At 42.6% G+C, this 14,080-nt stretch overlaps 1 protein-coding gene across 2 annotated transcripts in view; it reads right to left on the minus strand.

Moving 5' to 3' along the window:
- The window catches only part of IPO8 (importin 8), a 44,072-nt gene extending 32,112 nt beyond the window's left edge, over positions 1 to 11,960 (minus strand). Inside the window, exons 1-5 of one of the 2 annotated variants that reach the window (XM_052667901.1) lie at positions 11,765 to 11,960; positions 5,549 to 5,630; positions 3,494 to 3,650; positions 1,227 to 1,385; positions 196 to 352 (exon numbers count right to left, since the gene is read on the minus strand). In XM_052667901.1, the coding sequence (XP_052523861.1) occupies positions 196 to 352; positions 1,227 to 1,385; positions 3,494 to 3,650; positions 5,549 to 5,630; positions 11,765 to 11,848 (639 nt within the window). In that variant the 5' untranslated portion in view covers positions 11,849 to 11,960. Of the gene's footprint in view, positions 1 to 195; positions 353 to 1,226; positions 1,386 to 3,493; positions 3,651 to 5,548; positions 5,631 to 7,124; positions 7,320 to 11,764 lie in introns of those variants that run through there. The other variant, XM_052667900.1, reaches the window with a different exon arrangement.
- Between the last annotated feature and the right edge of the window lie 2,120 nt (positions 11,961 to 14,080).

Genomic DNA, 14,080 nt, shown 5'->3' on the forward strand with positions numbered 1-14,080 from the left:
AACACTGGGGATTACGTGATCAGTTTTTAAGTGGACAAATCTATAAAAATCACATCTTTATAAAAGGTATTTATTGAACATTACTTTTCCCATCCAAATCGGTACTTTTACTCAAAGACACCCATGAGTGCACTGAAGGGGATTGTTGTACTCAGCAGTGTAGAAGTTCTGTTTTTTCTGTACACAGACACCAACCTGAACAAGAGCATAGAAGATTTTTAAAATTTGTTTCTGAAGAAGCACAGAGTAATGGGAATTATCAGGCAGAAGCTGGATCATTTGCTGCTGAATACGAGGCAAAAATATCTGCATTGCTGCTATCAGAGGATCTCGCTCCTCTGCTTTCTTGTATCTGCAAAGGAAACAAAAATGTTGGTCAAGGATTTACACACTGGAGACTCTCATACTTCTATTCACCAATAATTTAATTACTGCACCTTAAAGCAACTAAAATCCAGCATTCACTGATTGACTCTCCCTCCTCCAGTCCCCGTCTCATAATTCAAATAAATCATGCTAAATCTCTAACATATAGAAATCTCTAAATAGAGAAATAAAAAAACCCCACAAATGTTATCTTATACAAATGCTCTTTGCTACTGAGCTAGAAGCTCACACATTCATATCAATGCAAACCCAAGCTAGGTGGCTGAACAAATAGTAGTGAATCACCATTCTCCACTTACATTTCTTCTGTGTGATTTACACATATGTTCCAAGCACCAGATATTTTTTTTTCTAAATGAGAGAGCTCACTGCACTGCTGCTAATTTATGCTTTCCAGATTTAGACTATCAGAAGGATAGTACAGTTAACAACATGCAATAGGACTACGTGACAGGCAGTACTGTATTATAACACAAAAGTAGAAAGTTATTTCTATTTGTATTTCCTGCATTTGGGGAATCTTCAAACAAAAGAAGTTATAAGCATTTAAGTTATAAGCTAGGGTAAATCAGATCAAAATGACAAAGCCTCAAGAAAAAAAAAACCCACTAAAGTCATACATGTTATTTACTGCTGAAATCTCTGCTTACAACTCACTGATGATAAAGATGATGAAGCTTTCATTTATTTGCAGGAAAGAACGCATATGTCAATTATTAAATCTCATTCTCTATCAGAATTCCATGTAAAGCTGCCAGTGCTTTTATGAATGTCATTATTGGTAATCAGATGAGAAACCAAAGTACTGTGTCCTTGTCTACTGATGGCCATCAACTTACTCATAAGTCTTCACCAGCTGATACAGGCACAGAAGGCTCCCAAGCCAGCTGCCACTGTTTTGAGACTGCAAGTAGTAGCCTATCTTGTCAACGACCGCTGTCCAATGGCCAGGAAAGTCATGCTTAATGATAGCACGCAGGCACATTGTCAGCTGGGCTCTGTAGCAGGAGGGAAAGAGAAACACAGTAGCAGATAAGTAATTAAAGCACAGATCTCAAATCTTGGCTTAGTGGCTACAACGTAAATATTGCACGGTAAGCATTAAAGCGTTATACATGTTTTGATAACCCTGAGAGTTATGGGAGATGGGGAAAAAAAAAACAAAAAAAAAGTCCCATAGGATTAAATTTAAGGAACTAATTTCAGAATAGTTCAACCACTTTTCTCTGTTCCTCCTCACTCTCCACCATCACCAGGAAATATCTGAAAACAATAAATTGCACAAAATTAGCCAGCCTTGTATTTTGAAAATGAATGGTTATACTTCTACATACTTACAAGGTTGAAATCAGCCACGAGAACACGAATTTGTATGTTTTTAATTAAACAAAACTGATCTGCGTTACAAACCAAGCCAGAGGTTCCTCATCAAATTATGATTTTCCTGGGATCTTCCAGAACAGCACTTCACGACTTGTGAAGCATATGGCAGAGTGAGTGAGGTAAAATGCTGTATTGCTCCTCTCCCTCCATAAACTCTTTGAAGCCACTCTGTGGCAAGACAGAACTGTTAACTGCCTGAAGTGAGGTACTGTGACTACAGAGTTTTAGAGGCACTACGTAAGAAGCTGTACATGCTCTTGGCTCTGCTAAGGAATAAAAGTCTGTAGTAAATAGTTTCTTTTATATTTATCTTTCCTTGCAGTCTAATAGATATGGAGCCAAAAACACCAAGTAATTCAATCAGAGGCTCTCAAGCCTCTTAAATTTTGAGCTTTGTACAAACTTGCCTTCCTCCTCAAGCCCTTGGAGTTTGTCCCTGTTGTTGATTTGATTTGTTCTCCTCCCTTGCTCTCATGAGCAAACAATGAAAAATACTGATATCACAACATCAGACTAGTCCCAGTAATGTTTCTTTACCATTTCTATTCTCTGACAAATCTGAAGTTCTTAGTATTTAGAAACACCCTATTCCAGGTGAATTTTCTAGGGGTCAGTTTCAACTGTTCTTTTGGGTATAGATGGTCATTGTTATGTCAGAATATTTGGAATCCCACATTATGAAAAGATGCCTGAACTAGTTTGCAAAAAACTTCTCATATTTCCATTATTCTGTGTTCTTTAGTATAAACTCAGCCTTAGTAATTACAATGAGATGACACAGTAAGCAACATGCCCTTACTACACTATTACAGAAACAACACAAGATTCCTTACGCTGCAGACATCCTTGACAAGGGGTTCTTTTGGTGGGGGTTCTAAACATTAAAGTCAGAGGCTTCAGAAAGCTGAACTGCAAACAATGTCTTAGTGCAGGACCATTTATACCCTACACAACTCCTGTCAGATGTTTGTCTAATGTACTCATAAAGACCTCCAGTGACAGCAATACCACAGCATCCTAACACATTCCTCTATTTCATCATGTTTCTTAATTGAAGGGTTTTCCCTAATCCTAATTTTAATCTATAGTCCATCACTCCTCTTCCTGATACAACTACTGACAAAGAATACATCTTTGGGAACAGAGTTAATGGAGAGGAAGAGGAAAAGCCAGAAAGATGTTCATCTGTTTTTCAAAGATGCACATCACAGCCCTTCTTATCAGCCTCACTCTAATTAACATCATGAACAATCACATATTGCAGCAAATTTGTGAATCTTAACTATTGTTCCAGTAAAGACAGAACAGCATTTTCTTATTCTTTTAACATCTTACAATCAAGAATGTCAATATACATTTAAATGCTAGGATTGTATTTAAAAAAAATGGGAAAGTAACTGAGGTAAGAGTTACTAGAAAAACAAATGGATTTTGAGCTGCAATTTTTGGATGGGTAATTCTGGATCACTGTCTGCCCTGAATCAACTGCCATTACAAGACACTTCCAACTACACCATAAGGGATTAAATCACAGTGCTCTTAGCCAAGTTAACACATTTCTGAAAAAAACAAATGCACGTGAACACACTAAAATTGATCATTATTACTATATTTTCAAAAGAAGCACTGACTTTATTTCCCAAGAGATTGAGATTTTCACATCTAGACTGGTAGGTCTGAAAACCTGAGCAAGAAAAACACCCCCTGCAAAACAGAAGAATACCTCACTAAGTCAGGAGAGCGAATTATTCCCTCTACAATGTTATCACGAATCTGCTGCCGATCGTTCTCATGAATGTTGAAAGGAAATACTGCTTCTCCAGGAGGTGGTTCACGGTCTGGCCAGTACTGCGTCACCATGTTCTTCAGGTAGATGGCAGCTACGTGTAAGAGATGTGGAAATTATAGTTTAGATTTAATTCTAAAGCATCTCTACATTGCTGTGCTCAATGTGTAGTAGAGTTGAAAAGCAGAACAAAGAACAGAAGAGACAACTGAAAACCTCTGCATGGGTTTGTAACAATTGCAAGAACTAAGAACAGTTGAGAACGTTTTTACTCACATCTGAAATAACTCATCAAGCTCTGTAAGGGAAGCTTTGGAAAGCTCATGTAAACAAATCATTGTACACACAGAGAGGACACTCTGCTTGGGGAAATGCCCAGTATGAAACTGGCACGTGGCCTACCTTCTATTCAGATAGAAATGTTTGTTGTGAATTCCCTAAGCTTTATCTCACTGCTAGGATTGCCCATAATCCCTCAGAATTGTTCTGTCTGTCTCATGTGAAAAACCATGCAAAATAAAGCTAATCTTCTATTGAAAATAAGCAGCATTTATGCCTCAGTATTGAAATGCCTGTAGGCATTCTTTAGAGAACGTACAAAACACACTGTAAGACATTAAAGTAACATTCTTAATAAACTCTTATCCCTTTAAGACTTTGGCTGATTATTGACTAGGGTTTTAAAGTACAAAAAAGACATTCTTGTGCCCAACTTTTTTTGTCATGACAAATTACCAACTATGAAAACATGCAGTTTGTAAAATATTATATAGGAAGAAGAGGATAAAATGTTCTTTGACTATGAAATGCCAGAATATTCAGAAAAAAAAAAACAAAAACAAACAAACAAAAAAAACAGATCCAGAAAGATCAAAGACTTGAATTGACTTTGTCCATAGGTCTTAATGTTACACAGATTCTTGGCTGTTTACAAAAACTTAGGGAAATCTGGTGATATACAGATTTAATTTAAATGTGTTTTTCCATTTTACACCTCCATTCTTTAAATAACAAAACAAACAAACAAACAAAAAAAAACAACAAAGGTTAAAAAAATGGTATTTTTTCCCAAATGAAGGATTAATTTATGAAAATGACCTTATGGAGTCCAGATTAACCAACAGACTTTACCACAGGATGGTTTAAAAATGCCATTCAAAGTTGGATTGTCTTTGAAAATATACACGCCAGCATGACAAACAGCATATGTCAGCATGCCTCAACGCACTCAGGGGATTAATAGGATCTGTATAGGAAAAAAAAATACAGCCAACAGTGGTTCAATGGGAAATGCTGCTCCATAGCATAGAAAGAGAGCTGAGAACGAAACAGGACGCATCAATTTCTTGAAAAAGTTGAATGTTTTGTTAATCTGTAAAAAATACTGCGTAACGTTACTCAAAGCAGATTGTGAGCATTGGGAATCTGATCTTACACAAATGTGCACCTGCAGTCAGCTGCACTGCTGTACCTGATCACACACACACACAGTGAGGCAATCTTTCTAGACATGCTCAGACTACAGATGTGTAACTTACCGTAACGTGACCTTCCTTCACTTTTGTGAGCAAACACCATACACATTGAATAAGCCTACGAGGCTACCCTTGATTGCAAACTATGTTCTCATCTTTCAGTCAATTTCACTTTTTCAGGAAAAAGGACTCTAATAGAGGAAAATTACTCAAATGAGATCCACTTTTTATTTTTATTTTTTATATATATATATATATATATTTTTGCTTGAATATCTTCAGAACAAGCAGAAATCATTCTGTTTTTATAACACTTTTGCAGTAATACAGTAGGGATCACTATAAACACAGGGATGTAAGAAAAAAAGCAGCACAGATAGAGAAGTTTCTACCCTTTCCATTTCCAGGTTCAGAGCAAACATGAACTTGCTTACATTCCAGCAGCTCAATATTCTGCTGAAATTACTAACAGACTAAATTTTTACTGAAGGAAAATGAAACAAGGATTTCATCTTACCTGCTTGACGCACTGGAAACTCAACTTGATCTGATACTATGATTTGCAGTAGACTTGGAGCAAAATTGATGATTTTATAGGACTGAAATATATATAAAACACAGTTAGCAAATCATTGTTTAAAGAAGACTGTATTACCATAAGCTGAATAAGAAACAGAGGCAGGGGATTTTGTGGAGTTCTTTGACTTTCCTGATGAAGTATGAAAGGTTTTAGCACATGGATTTACCCAAATCAGCAGCATTCTAAATAATTACTTGTAAAAGCTGAGCGTATAGCAACACAGCAGAGGAATAAGTAATGTGACTTGGCTCTCTAACTGAGACTTGTGATAATGAATATTTAAATAATTCTGAGATGTATAATGAGATTCAGTACAGATCTGTCCTTGAATTATTTAACTTAGCCTCATAAGTCAAACAAGCCACGTATTTTTCAGCAATATTTTCATGGACTGGATGTATAGTGAACCACAAGAGAAAAATAAAAACTGGGTTAAAAAAAAAAAAAAAAAGGAATTATCATTTTTAATTAAAACCAAGTGCAGACAGACAATATTTCAAACCCCACAGCTTTCCTGGGAACTTAGTGAACACTACATCAGCCATGCAGCTGAAGAATTTCAAAGAGAAAACAATGCTCACTGAACTTCTGAGCAAAGCATGCTAGGTTTAAAAGATGTGAAAACCTGATAGCATTATACTGCTGCCATTCACCAGGGGTCCTTCGATGTGAAGAACTGTTGACTCAGCATGGTGCAGCTAGTGCTAAGCCTTGGAAACATCAGTAGTTAACAGTAGGTCAGATCTTTCATCACTTGGATGATCAAATCACTATGTGTTTGATGTTCAGAGTGACACTTCTTGTGGGCTAGATGACAGAAGCTCTCTTTGTTTCACCTTGTATTGCCAGAGTATGTCTGGCAGTCCTGTGGTTACTTCCAGAACTGGGCTTTAAGTACACGTTTGCTACCTCCTCCCACAGACTTAGCCTCATTCAAAAGCTGTGACACAAAGGGATGTGTTCTGCAGTTCATGTCCCCGATTCCTTGATCGAACATTTTCATAATGAGGTAAAATTACACAGCTTTCATGATACTTAAGAGTAACAGCAGCAGCACAACTCTGTCTTTCAACAATTTTGCTACATCTCCTAACTTTCTGACCCTCATTACTCTCATGGTAACGACAGCACAGTTCTAACCCACTCTGAGTTCAGAGACTCATTTGATGTTTGCAGAGCAGCCCAAGATCTCAGATAAAAACAGCAAAGGCAAACCATACTCTCCCATCCCTGTACACTTTAATTATCCATAAGCAACACTCAGGGTAAAGAAAAAGCAGTACCATGCAGGCCAGGAGCCCCACATATCTATGAATGCACTGAAACACCACCTTTCAGGGCCGCCTGGCTGAAGCACCCAAGTTCCCTTTCATAACCTTTCATAACAGGTGCACTGTAGCCCCAAGACCAGCCTTGTGTTGGCTGACAGCCACCACCCAGCAGGGCCCAGCGCTGGCCCCCTCTGAGGTAAAACAGCCCAGCCCCTCTTACACCCAATTCAAACACTGCTCACTGATGCTGCAGCAAACTCAGTCAGGAAAACCACGCGCTGCTTGCAACATTTGGAACAGAGGACTTCCAAAAAGCTGCACACAGCAGTATTTCTCCTACACCAGCACATTCTCACTGGTTTGTTGTTGTGCTCACTGAGATCTTGGGACAGACCCACTCCCTCCCAGGCTCTAGAAATCATACAGGAGGCAATTGAAGACAGCAGGTGAATCCACAGGTGTTCTTTGAGCAGAGGCAGAGCTGTCAGGTGTGAGCTCAGTACAGGGAAGAGATGAGGCCATTTCCTCTTCTGCTGGGTGAGCACAGAATGCCTCAGGTAGGCCACAACAGCAAGATGCACAGTGGTGAGCAGCACGCCTTTCTCTGCACCTCTGCACGCAAGTAGGGCATTTCCAAAAGGCCTTTTGTCCTTCCAGCTGTAAAATCAAGCTACTGCATCTTCATTTGCAAAGATGAACAGGTAGAAGACATGCTCATCTTTGCATATCCATGCAATAAACTGCTTGCAAAAATTATTTTAAGGCTTCCACACATTTGATTTGAACGCTCAGCTATCTGGTTTACTGAGTTCTGGTTTTGTTTGTGATGCATTTCAAATGCGTTACTTAGAAACCCCATGTGTATTCATCACATTGGGCACACTTTTGCCATTGCTAATAGTATTTTCTCTCATTTTTATACTGGCAGTCATGTACAGGTTGTTAACACAAACTAGAACTTCAAAAGATACTTCCTTCTTTCCTTGACTACAAGCACAGGCATCATTTTGGGAGATGAAAATGCACACATATAAGAATCCCTACAGACCCTGCTTCCCACAGAACTTCATGCAAGCCAACTTCCTCATCAAATCAGTCTTCACTACAAATATCCAAGATTCTTCCCTCGACTGAGGTGCTCAATGCTGTGTTCACAATGGCCCTAAGATCTCTGCACGCTATGGTAGCCAACTGACATTCTCACATTTCTTTCTCTCCTCCCAGCACTGCTTCTGAGTTCCTGACAAAGCCAAATTCTGCAACTCCTCAATATGTAAACAAGCACTTGTATTCCTGCAATTTCATTCGTGCTGTCCTTTTGTCACAAAGAATTGTATTGCAGCAGGTTGAGCCAGTGAAGATGAAGGTTTAAAAACTGTATTGGTAATCCTATCCAAAAGGGAGTAAGTTGGAGGTGACTGTGCGTGCTCACATATCCAGACAATAATATTCCACAGCATTCCAAGAACTGGTACACGAAAGCAGTATTTAACTATCAAAAAACAGAAACCACCAAAAATCCATTAGGTCCATGAGACAGACCTAGAAAGGATAATAAATACCACGGATATCATAGAAGGGCATTATGAACAAGAGGGTGTGTGGAAACTGAGCATCTTTCTCTGGTATGGAAATCAACTGTTCTAAGAAAACAGCATGACTGACAAACGTGATTCCAAAGCACAGGCCAATCACAGTGCAATAGAACTGAAGAAAAACAGGGAAAAATGAAAGAAAAGGAGGGAGATGGAGAAATGTGTACACTTAAGAGAAACAACAGGCTAACGGGGAAATGACAGCAGTTACAAGATGGGGATTACTGACCTGACTGGCAATCCCTGCTCCAGTTTATCAAGAACCACATTTTAGACAACTGCCACACTTACATTTGTGTACAGGTCACTGAGGGAAATGAAGTTCGTTCATGACTCAGAGGTAGCAGAGGAGAACGATCAGAAATAGCCTACAAAGAACTGAATTACCTTTGGAACTGCTGCAACAAAAATGGAATGGAGTAATAGGACAAAGTAATGGAAGTACATTAAAGCAGGAATTTCTCCAAAAAGCTTGTGGCTCGTTAGTGAGGAACAGGATAACAGGACCCTGCTTTATTATATGATATGAGATAACGTAAGTGCTGAACATGAAGAAGATAATTGTAGCTTTAGGATATATAAAACAAGGCATTAATGGCATTGAACATGAGATGTTCTGACATGCTGCACAGATGACCAGATTGCACAAGAAAGATTACTTCAAAGATAAATGCGGAGAACAGCCGTCCTCTCTTGCTATTAAATTTCAAAAATTCAGTTTTATGATAATGCAAAGGAAATACTGCTTGAGGCCAGGAAAACAAGCTGGTGGAGATCAGCCTCTAACAATACATCAAAGTGGGTACGAAGAAGCCTATTCTAGTTAAGAAGTAAGATTGGTATGGATTGATCTAAATGGACCATAAATTAGTTTAGGATGGAAACTGACATTTGTCTCTAGCTGCTGGAGGAAAAGAGTTGACGAACAGCCTTCCAATAAAGATAATAAGGGCAAGAAAAAGAAATAGTAACTTTAAATGGAGTATTGATTCCATTTCCGAAAGCAATTAGATGATAATCCAGAAGGCAGAAAGCAACAGCACTGATTTTTCTCCCTCTTTACTCAGATGCAAGAACTTAAAAAACAGAAAGAAACATTTTCAGACATCTTGCGACTCCTTACAGATTCACAAGTTTTCATCAACTTTAACTCCATCCCACATATTGTACACGGCAAGCAGATGATGGAGTAGGGCCACTGTGAGGTTGTTGCTAAAGGACTCTGTGTCCGTACAAGCACCAAGTGCATACAAAAAGGAATAATATTGCTGGAGTCGTTCTAGGTCTGTACGAAGCACCAGTCACTGCCTGGATTCAAGCTTGAAAGCACTGCATACTACAGACAGGACAACACAGGGGATGTTTCACCCCAGTATCCTCTAGTGCTTATCAGGAGCAGCAACACTACAGCTGTTGCACAGAAGTGAAGGTGACCCCCATTCTCTTAGAACAAGCACTGTATTGCCACTCCAATCGTTCCATGATGAAGTATTTTTGGTTCTGCTGCTCGACTGGTTTCTTTGCTAGAGCAAGATAAAAGCTGGAGCAGCATCTGGATGCCAGCTCATGCAGCTCACAGCACCATGTCAACGCTGACATTACATGTGTGGAAGTCTGACATGTAGCTTTGAAGTCTTGCTTCAAAAGCACTGAAAGGCTTCAAGATGTCAAAGGCCTGTGTTAGCAAATTATTCAAGAACACTTTTGTTTCAAAGGTTTGTAACAGACCCAGTACTGCATCAGTGTGTTCTATCACTCACATACATCATGCTTTGTTTAATGATGGGAAGCCTACACAGCAGTAGGCACATCTTCACTTCCAGGTTACTTCTTTACAAGAGAAGAGAGAAATCTATCAGCATGGCATTGCCACCATTCTGCTCTGCTCTGCACTATGTGCCTTACCTCGAGCACCGGGTGTGATTTGGGGCACGGCAGCACAGAAAGAACATAAAATTATGAGTGTCCACAGGGAGGCTATGAAGGTGGGTAAGAGTCTGGAGGGCAAGGTGTGTGAGGAGCAGCTGAGAGCCCTGGGTTTGCTCAGCACAGAGCAGAGGAGCTGAGGGGAGGCCTGATGGCGGTTGCAGCTCCTCACAGGGAGCGGAGGGGCAGCGCTGAGCTCTGCTCTGTGTGACAGCGACAGGGCCGAGGGAACGGCATGGAGCTGCGTCAGGGGAGGGCAGCTGGGGGTCAGGGACAGGGTCTGCAGCACAGGGCGGTGGGTATGGAACGGGCTGCCCAGAGCAGCGGGCACGGCCCTGAGTGCCGGAGGTCAAGGGGTATTTGGACACCACTCCTAGGCAAAGGGTTTGGTTTTGAGTGGTGTTGTGTGGAGCCAGAGGTTGGGCTCAGTTGTCCTTGTGGGTCCCTTCCAACTCAGGATATTCTGTGATTTTGTTTCAAATAAAATTCTGTACTTCAACCTGTTCTTGACAAATGCACTTACAATCTTGAAGCTGGAACCTAGGAATTTTGTGAGAATTGCATTACCCACCATTTGAAATGAAAAGTTAAAGGCCACAATCTCAGAACTCATTCTAACTTTCCCTGAGCTCTACAGCACTGACAGCAGTGGCAGTGCAGGTATTGTTGAAGTAACCATGCCAAACGAACAGGAGAGAAGTTCCGCACGTTATCCATCTCTCCAGAAGCATTCTCAGTGCCCTGCACTTAATCCATCCGTTTGCTGTGAGCCCTCGCCGGCAGGGATTAGCTGTACCCGGCTCGAAAGGAGCTTTCCGCTGCCCAAATAGCGAACCGAGCCGGAAGGGCAGCCTCGAGGATACAGCAGCAACCTGACAACCCGCCCTCACGGCGTGGCATCTACCGCACGGCCGCGACCCAGGGCTCTTTAATAGGCCGGATCGGGCGTTGTGCCGCAGCTCTCGGCTCGCAGCACCGCTGACGCCCGAGCGAAGAGCCGCGGCCAGCCCTCCGACGCCACGCACCGCGCCGTCGCACCGAACGCGGGACGTTGCCATAACTAACCAAAGTTTAATTTAGCGCCGCTGAGCGGGGCTAAGTGGGTCCGTCAGGGCGAGGGACGCGGGCGGGACGCTGGCAGGGCCCCCGCTCGCAGTCTGGCAGCCGCGGCCCCAACCACCGCCCCGCGCCGCTCCCGCCCGCGCCCCGCCGCCCCCCGCCCGCGCGGCGCAGGGGAGGGCCGGAGTGCGGAGGAGGGGGCGCCCCGACCCCCCGCCCCTGCCGGCCGGGCCGGGTGACCCCGTGCCGTGCGGCCGGGCGGGGCGGGCCTACCGCTGGCCGCCCGCGTCCGCCCCCCTCACCTGATTGAGCTCGTTCTCGGCTGCGATGCGCAGCTTGGGGTCGATGGTGCCCTTCAGCGCCTGGATGATCCTGTTGGGGTCCATCTCGGCACCGTGTGGTCCCCCGGCCGGCAGGCCGCGCTCCGCCGGGGGCAGGAGGAAGGAGCGGAGCCGCCGCCGCCGCCGCCCCCCCGCGCAGCGACCGCGAGCTCGTGTCCCCCACCCCCCGGTCCCTCTCCAGAGCCATTCACCGGTTTGCGACAGCTGGGTATCGGGAAGCGGGCGCCGCTTTACGGCCGCGGCGCCTCCTTCTGGCTCGGCGCGGAGGCCGCCATGCTGTACGGACGGCAACCGGCCGTGGAGGCGGCCATGTTGCGGTACGGCGAGCAGCGCGCCCGGCCAGCAGAGCGCCCGGCCAGCAGCCGCGTCCCCTCAGCTCGGGCTGCTGCCTGGGGAGCTTCACGTGGCTCTCTTGCTGTTCCAGCATTTCGCTGAGCTACCAAAAGGAACCGTGGAAATTCACTCGGTCTGGACTAAAATCTTATGCCCGTGCCTCATCTGTCTCGAATAGTATAGTTTAGGAAACTGCAAAAGATAAGCAGGTGGAATTTAGGTGGTATCAGATTTGCATAAGAAAGACAAGAATAGGAAGTTAGGAGAAGAACCACCATCTCCATTTGTATGCTTTAATGAGACCTTATCGTCATCCTCACGTATTTAAAGCACGTTACTTCATGCAGTTATGCAAGCAACTCTCTGAACGACTATGGAGAAAGAAAATTGGGATTAGAAAGCTTTTACACAAAGTGCAAACCACACCCAGTGAAGGCTATGCCTCCTATTTTACTCTGATGGCCTGCAGCCTCAGAGCCAGCCATCACTGGTATGGCAGCAGAGGCTGAACCTTCCCACCAGTGTTCCATAACATTTGCTGATGTGTGACTGCAGCAGAGTCAGCTGCCGAGATGGCAGACTGACAAAATGGTGTGTGACATGGAAGAGCATATGAAGCAAAGGGATGCTCACCGAATTCCTTCATGGGGAAGGAAAAACAGCACCCACTCAAATGTTTCTGGAGACCCGGCAGTGGATGTGAGCACGGGGAGTGGTGTGTTCCACCAATGGAAACAGCAACATGGAAGACGAGCCATGTTGCAGGTGGCACCACACACAACATGCACAGCACCGCACCACAAAATTAGAGCTGATTTAGACACCAGCTCAGCTAATGGTACGCTGAAGTACTGTGCTTTGCAGTTGGGAATTTGCTGTATCAATGAGCACTGTTGTGATCTTCATATCAGTTGTAATTTCTGCTCCCAGAGTAAGGTGAATAGCTTCAGCAGAGAGACACTCAGGTGAAATAAAACCATGTCAGTTTGTAAATAATGTAATGAAGTCTTCTGAAGTACTGAGAACTTCTTAAAACAAGCAGTCTGGAAAAATAAATGAAGCTTGAGGTACACATCTCCTAATGCTGCTGTATCATGTGGAACTAGATGAAGATATGTTACTTACTAGGTCTTCAAAGACTGGAATAACAGTTTTTTCTCAGTGGCTTTGGAATTTAACAGCTGTTGGCCTGGAAGACAGTATTGGTTTGCTTGGTCCTTTGCAGCTTTGGTGGGTTGTTGGTTTTCGATTTTGTTTACTATAGTCTTCTAGCACTTAAGTTCATTACTAGCCCTGTAAGTGACATCTTGTCTAAACTGAGCTCTATGACAATACCATTCAATTGTAGAGTTGTATTTGCTGCTCTAACCAGGAACAGTGAAAAATGGAGTTAGTACAGAAAAATCTCCTATAAGAAACTATAAAATAAAAATTTTCAAGTTATCATATGGGAAGAGAACTTGAACAAAGTTCCTTCGACAGAAGAAGGAATAGACATTTAAAGCAATTAGTACTGTAGATATTATTGCAGTTTGAGCTGATAAAGCTTCCAGAACTATGAGGTGTTGTATAGCCATTCACTATGTCTTATATTCACTATCAAGCCATGGTGTAATCAATAGATTTCATGTTTTAGCACTTCGCGTTATGACTCTGTACACTTTTAGTTACAAACTTAAAACTTCTATGTGTACAAATAGACAACCAGCTTTGAAGCTGAGATGTTTACTTCAGATCTTAAACATATGCAAGAGACAGGTAAAAGCTTTGCTCGGTCTGCTGGTAAGGTTAGAGTCAAACAAGTGATCACCTTAATCAACCAGTTGTCCAGACCAATTCAACTGGAGTATTAGAAAGCAGCATACACTGTATATAGTCACAGTGACCATGTCTGAAGTTGCCAAAGGCAAAGCTTTTAAGTATTGGGATCATGTTCTTAAGAAA

Source organism: Tympanuchus pallidicinctus, unplaced genomic scaffold, assembly GCF_026119805.1.
Source record: "Tympanuchus pallidicinctus isolate F22 unplaced genomic scaffold, pur_lepc_1.0 scaffold8, whole genome shotgun sequence".
Lineage (NCBI taxonomy): Eukaryota > Metazoa > Chordata > Aves > Galliformes > Phasianidae > Tympanuchus > Tympanuchus pallidicinctus.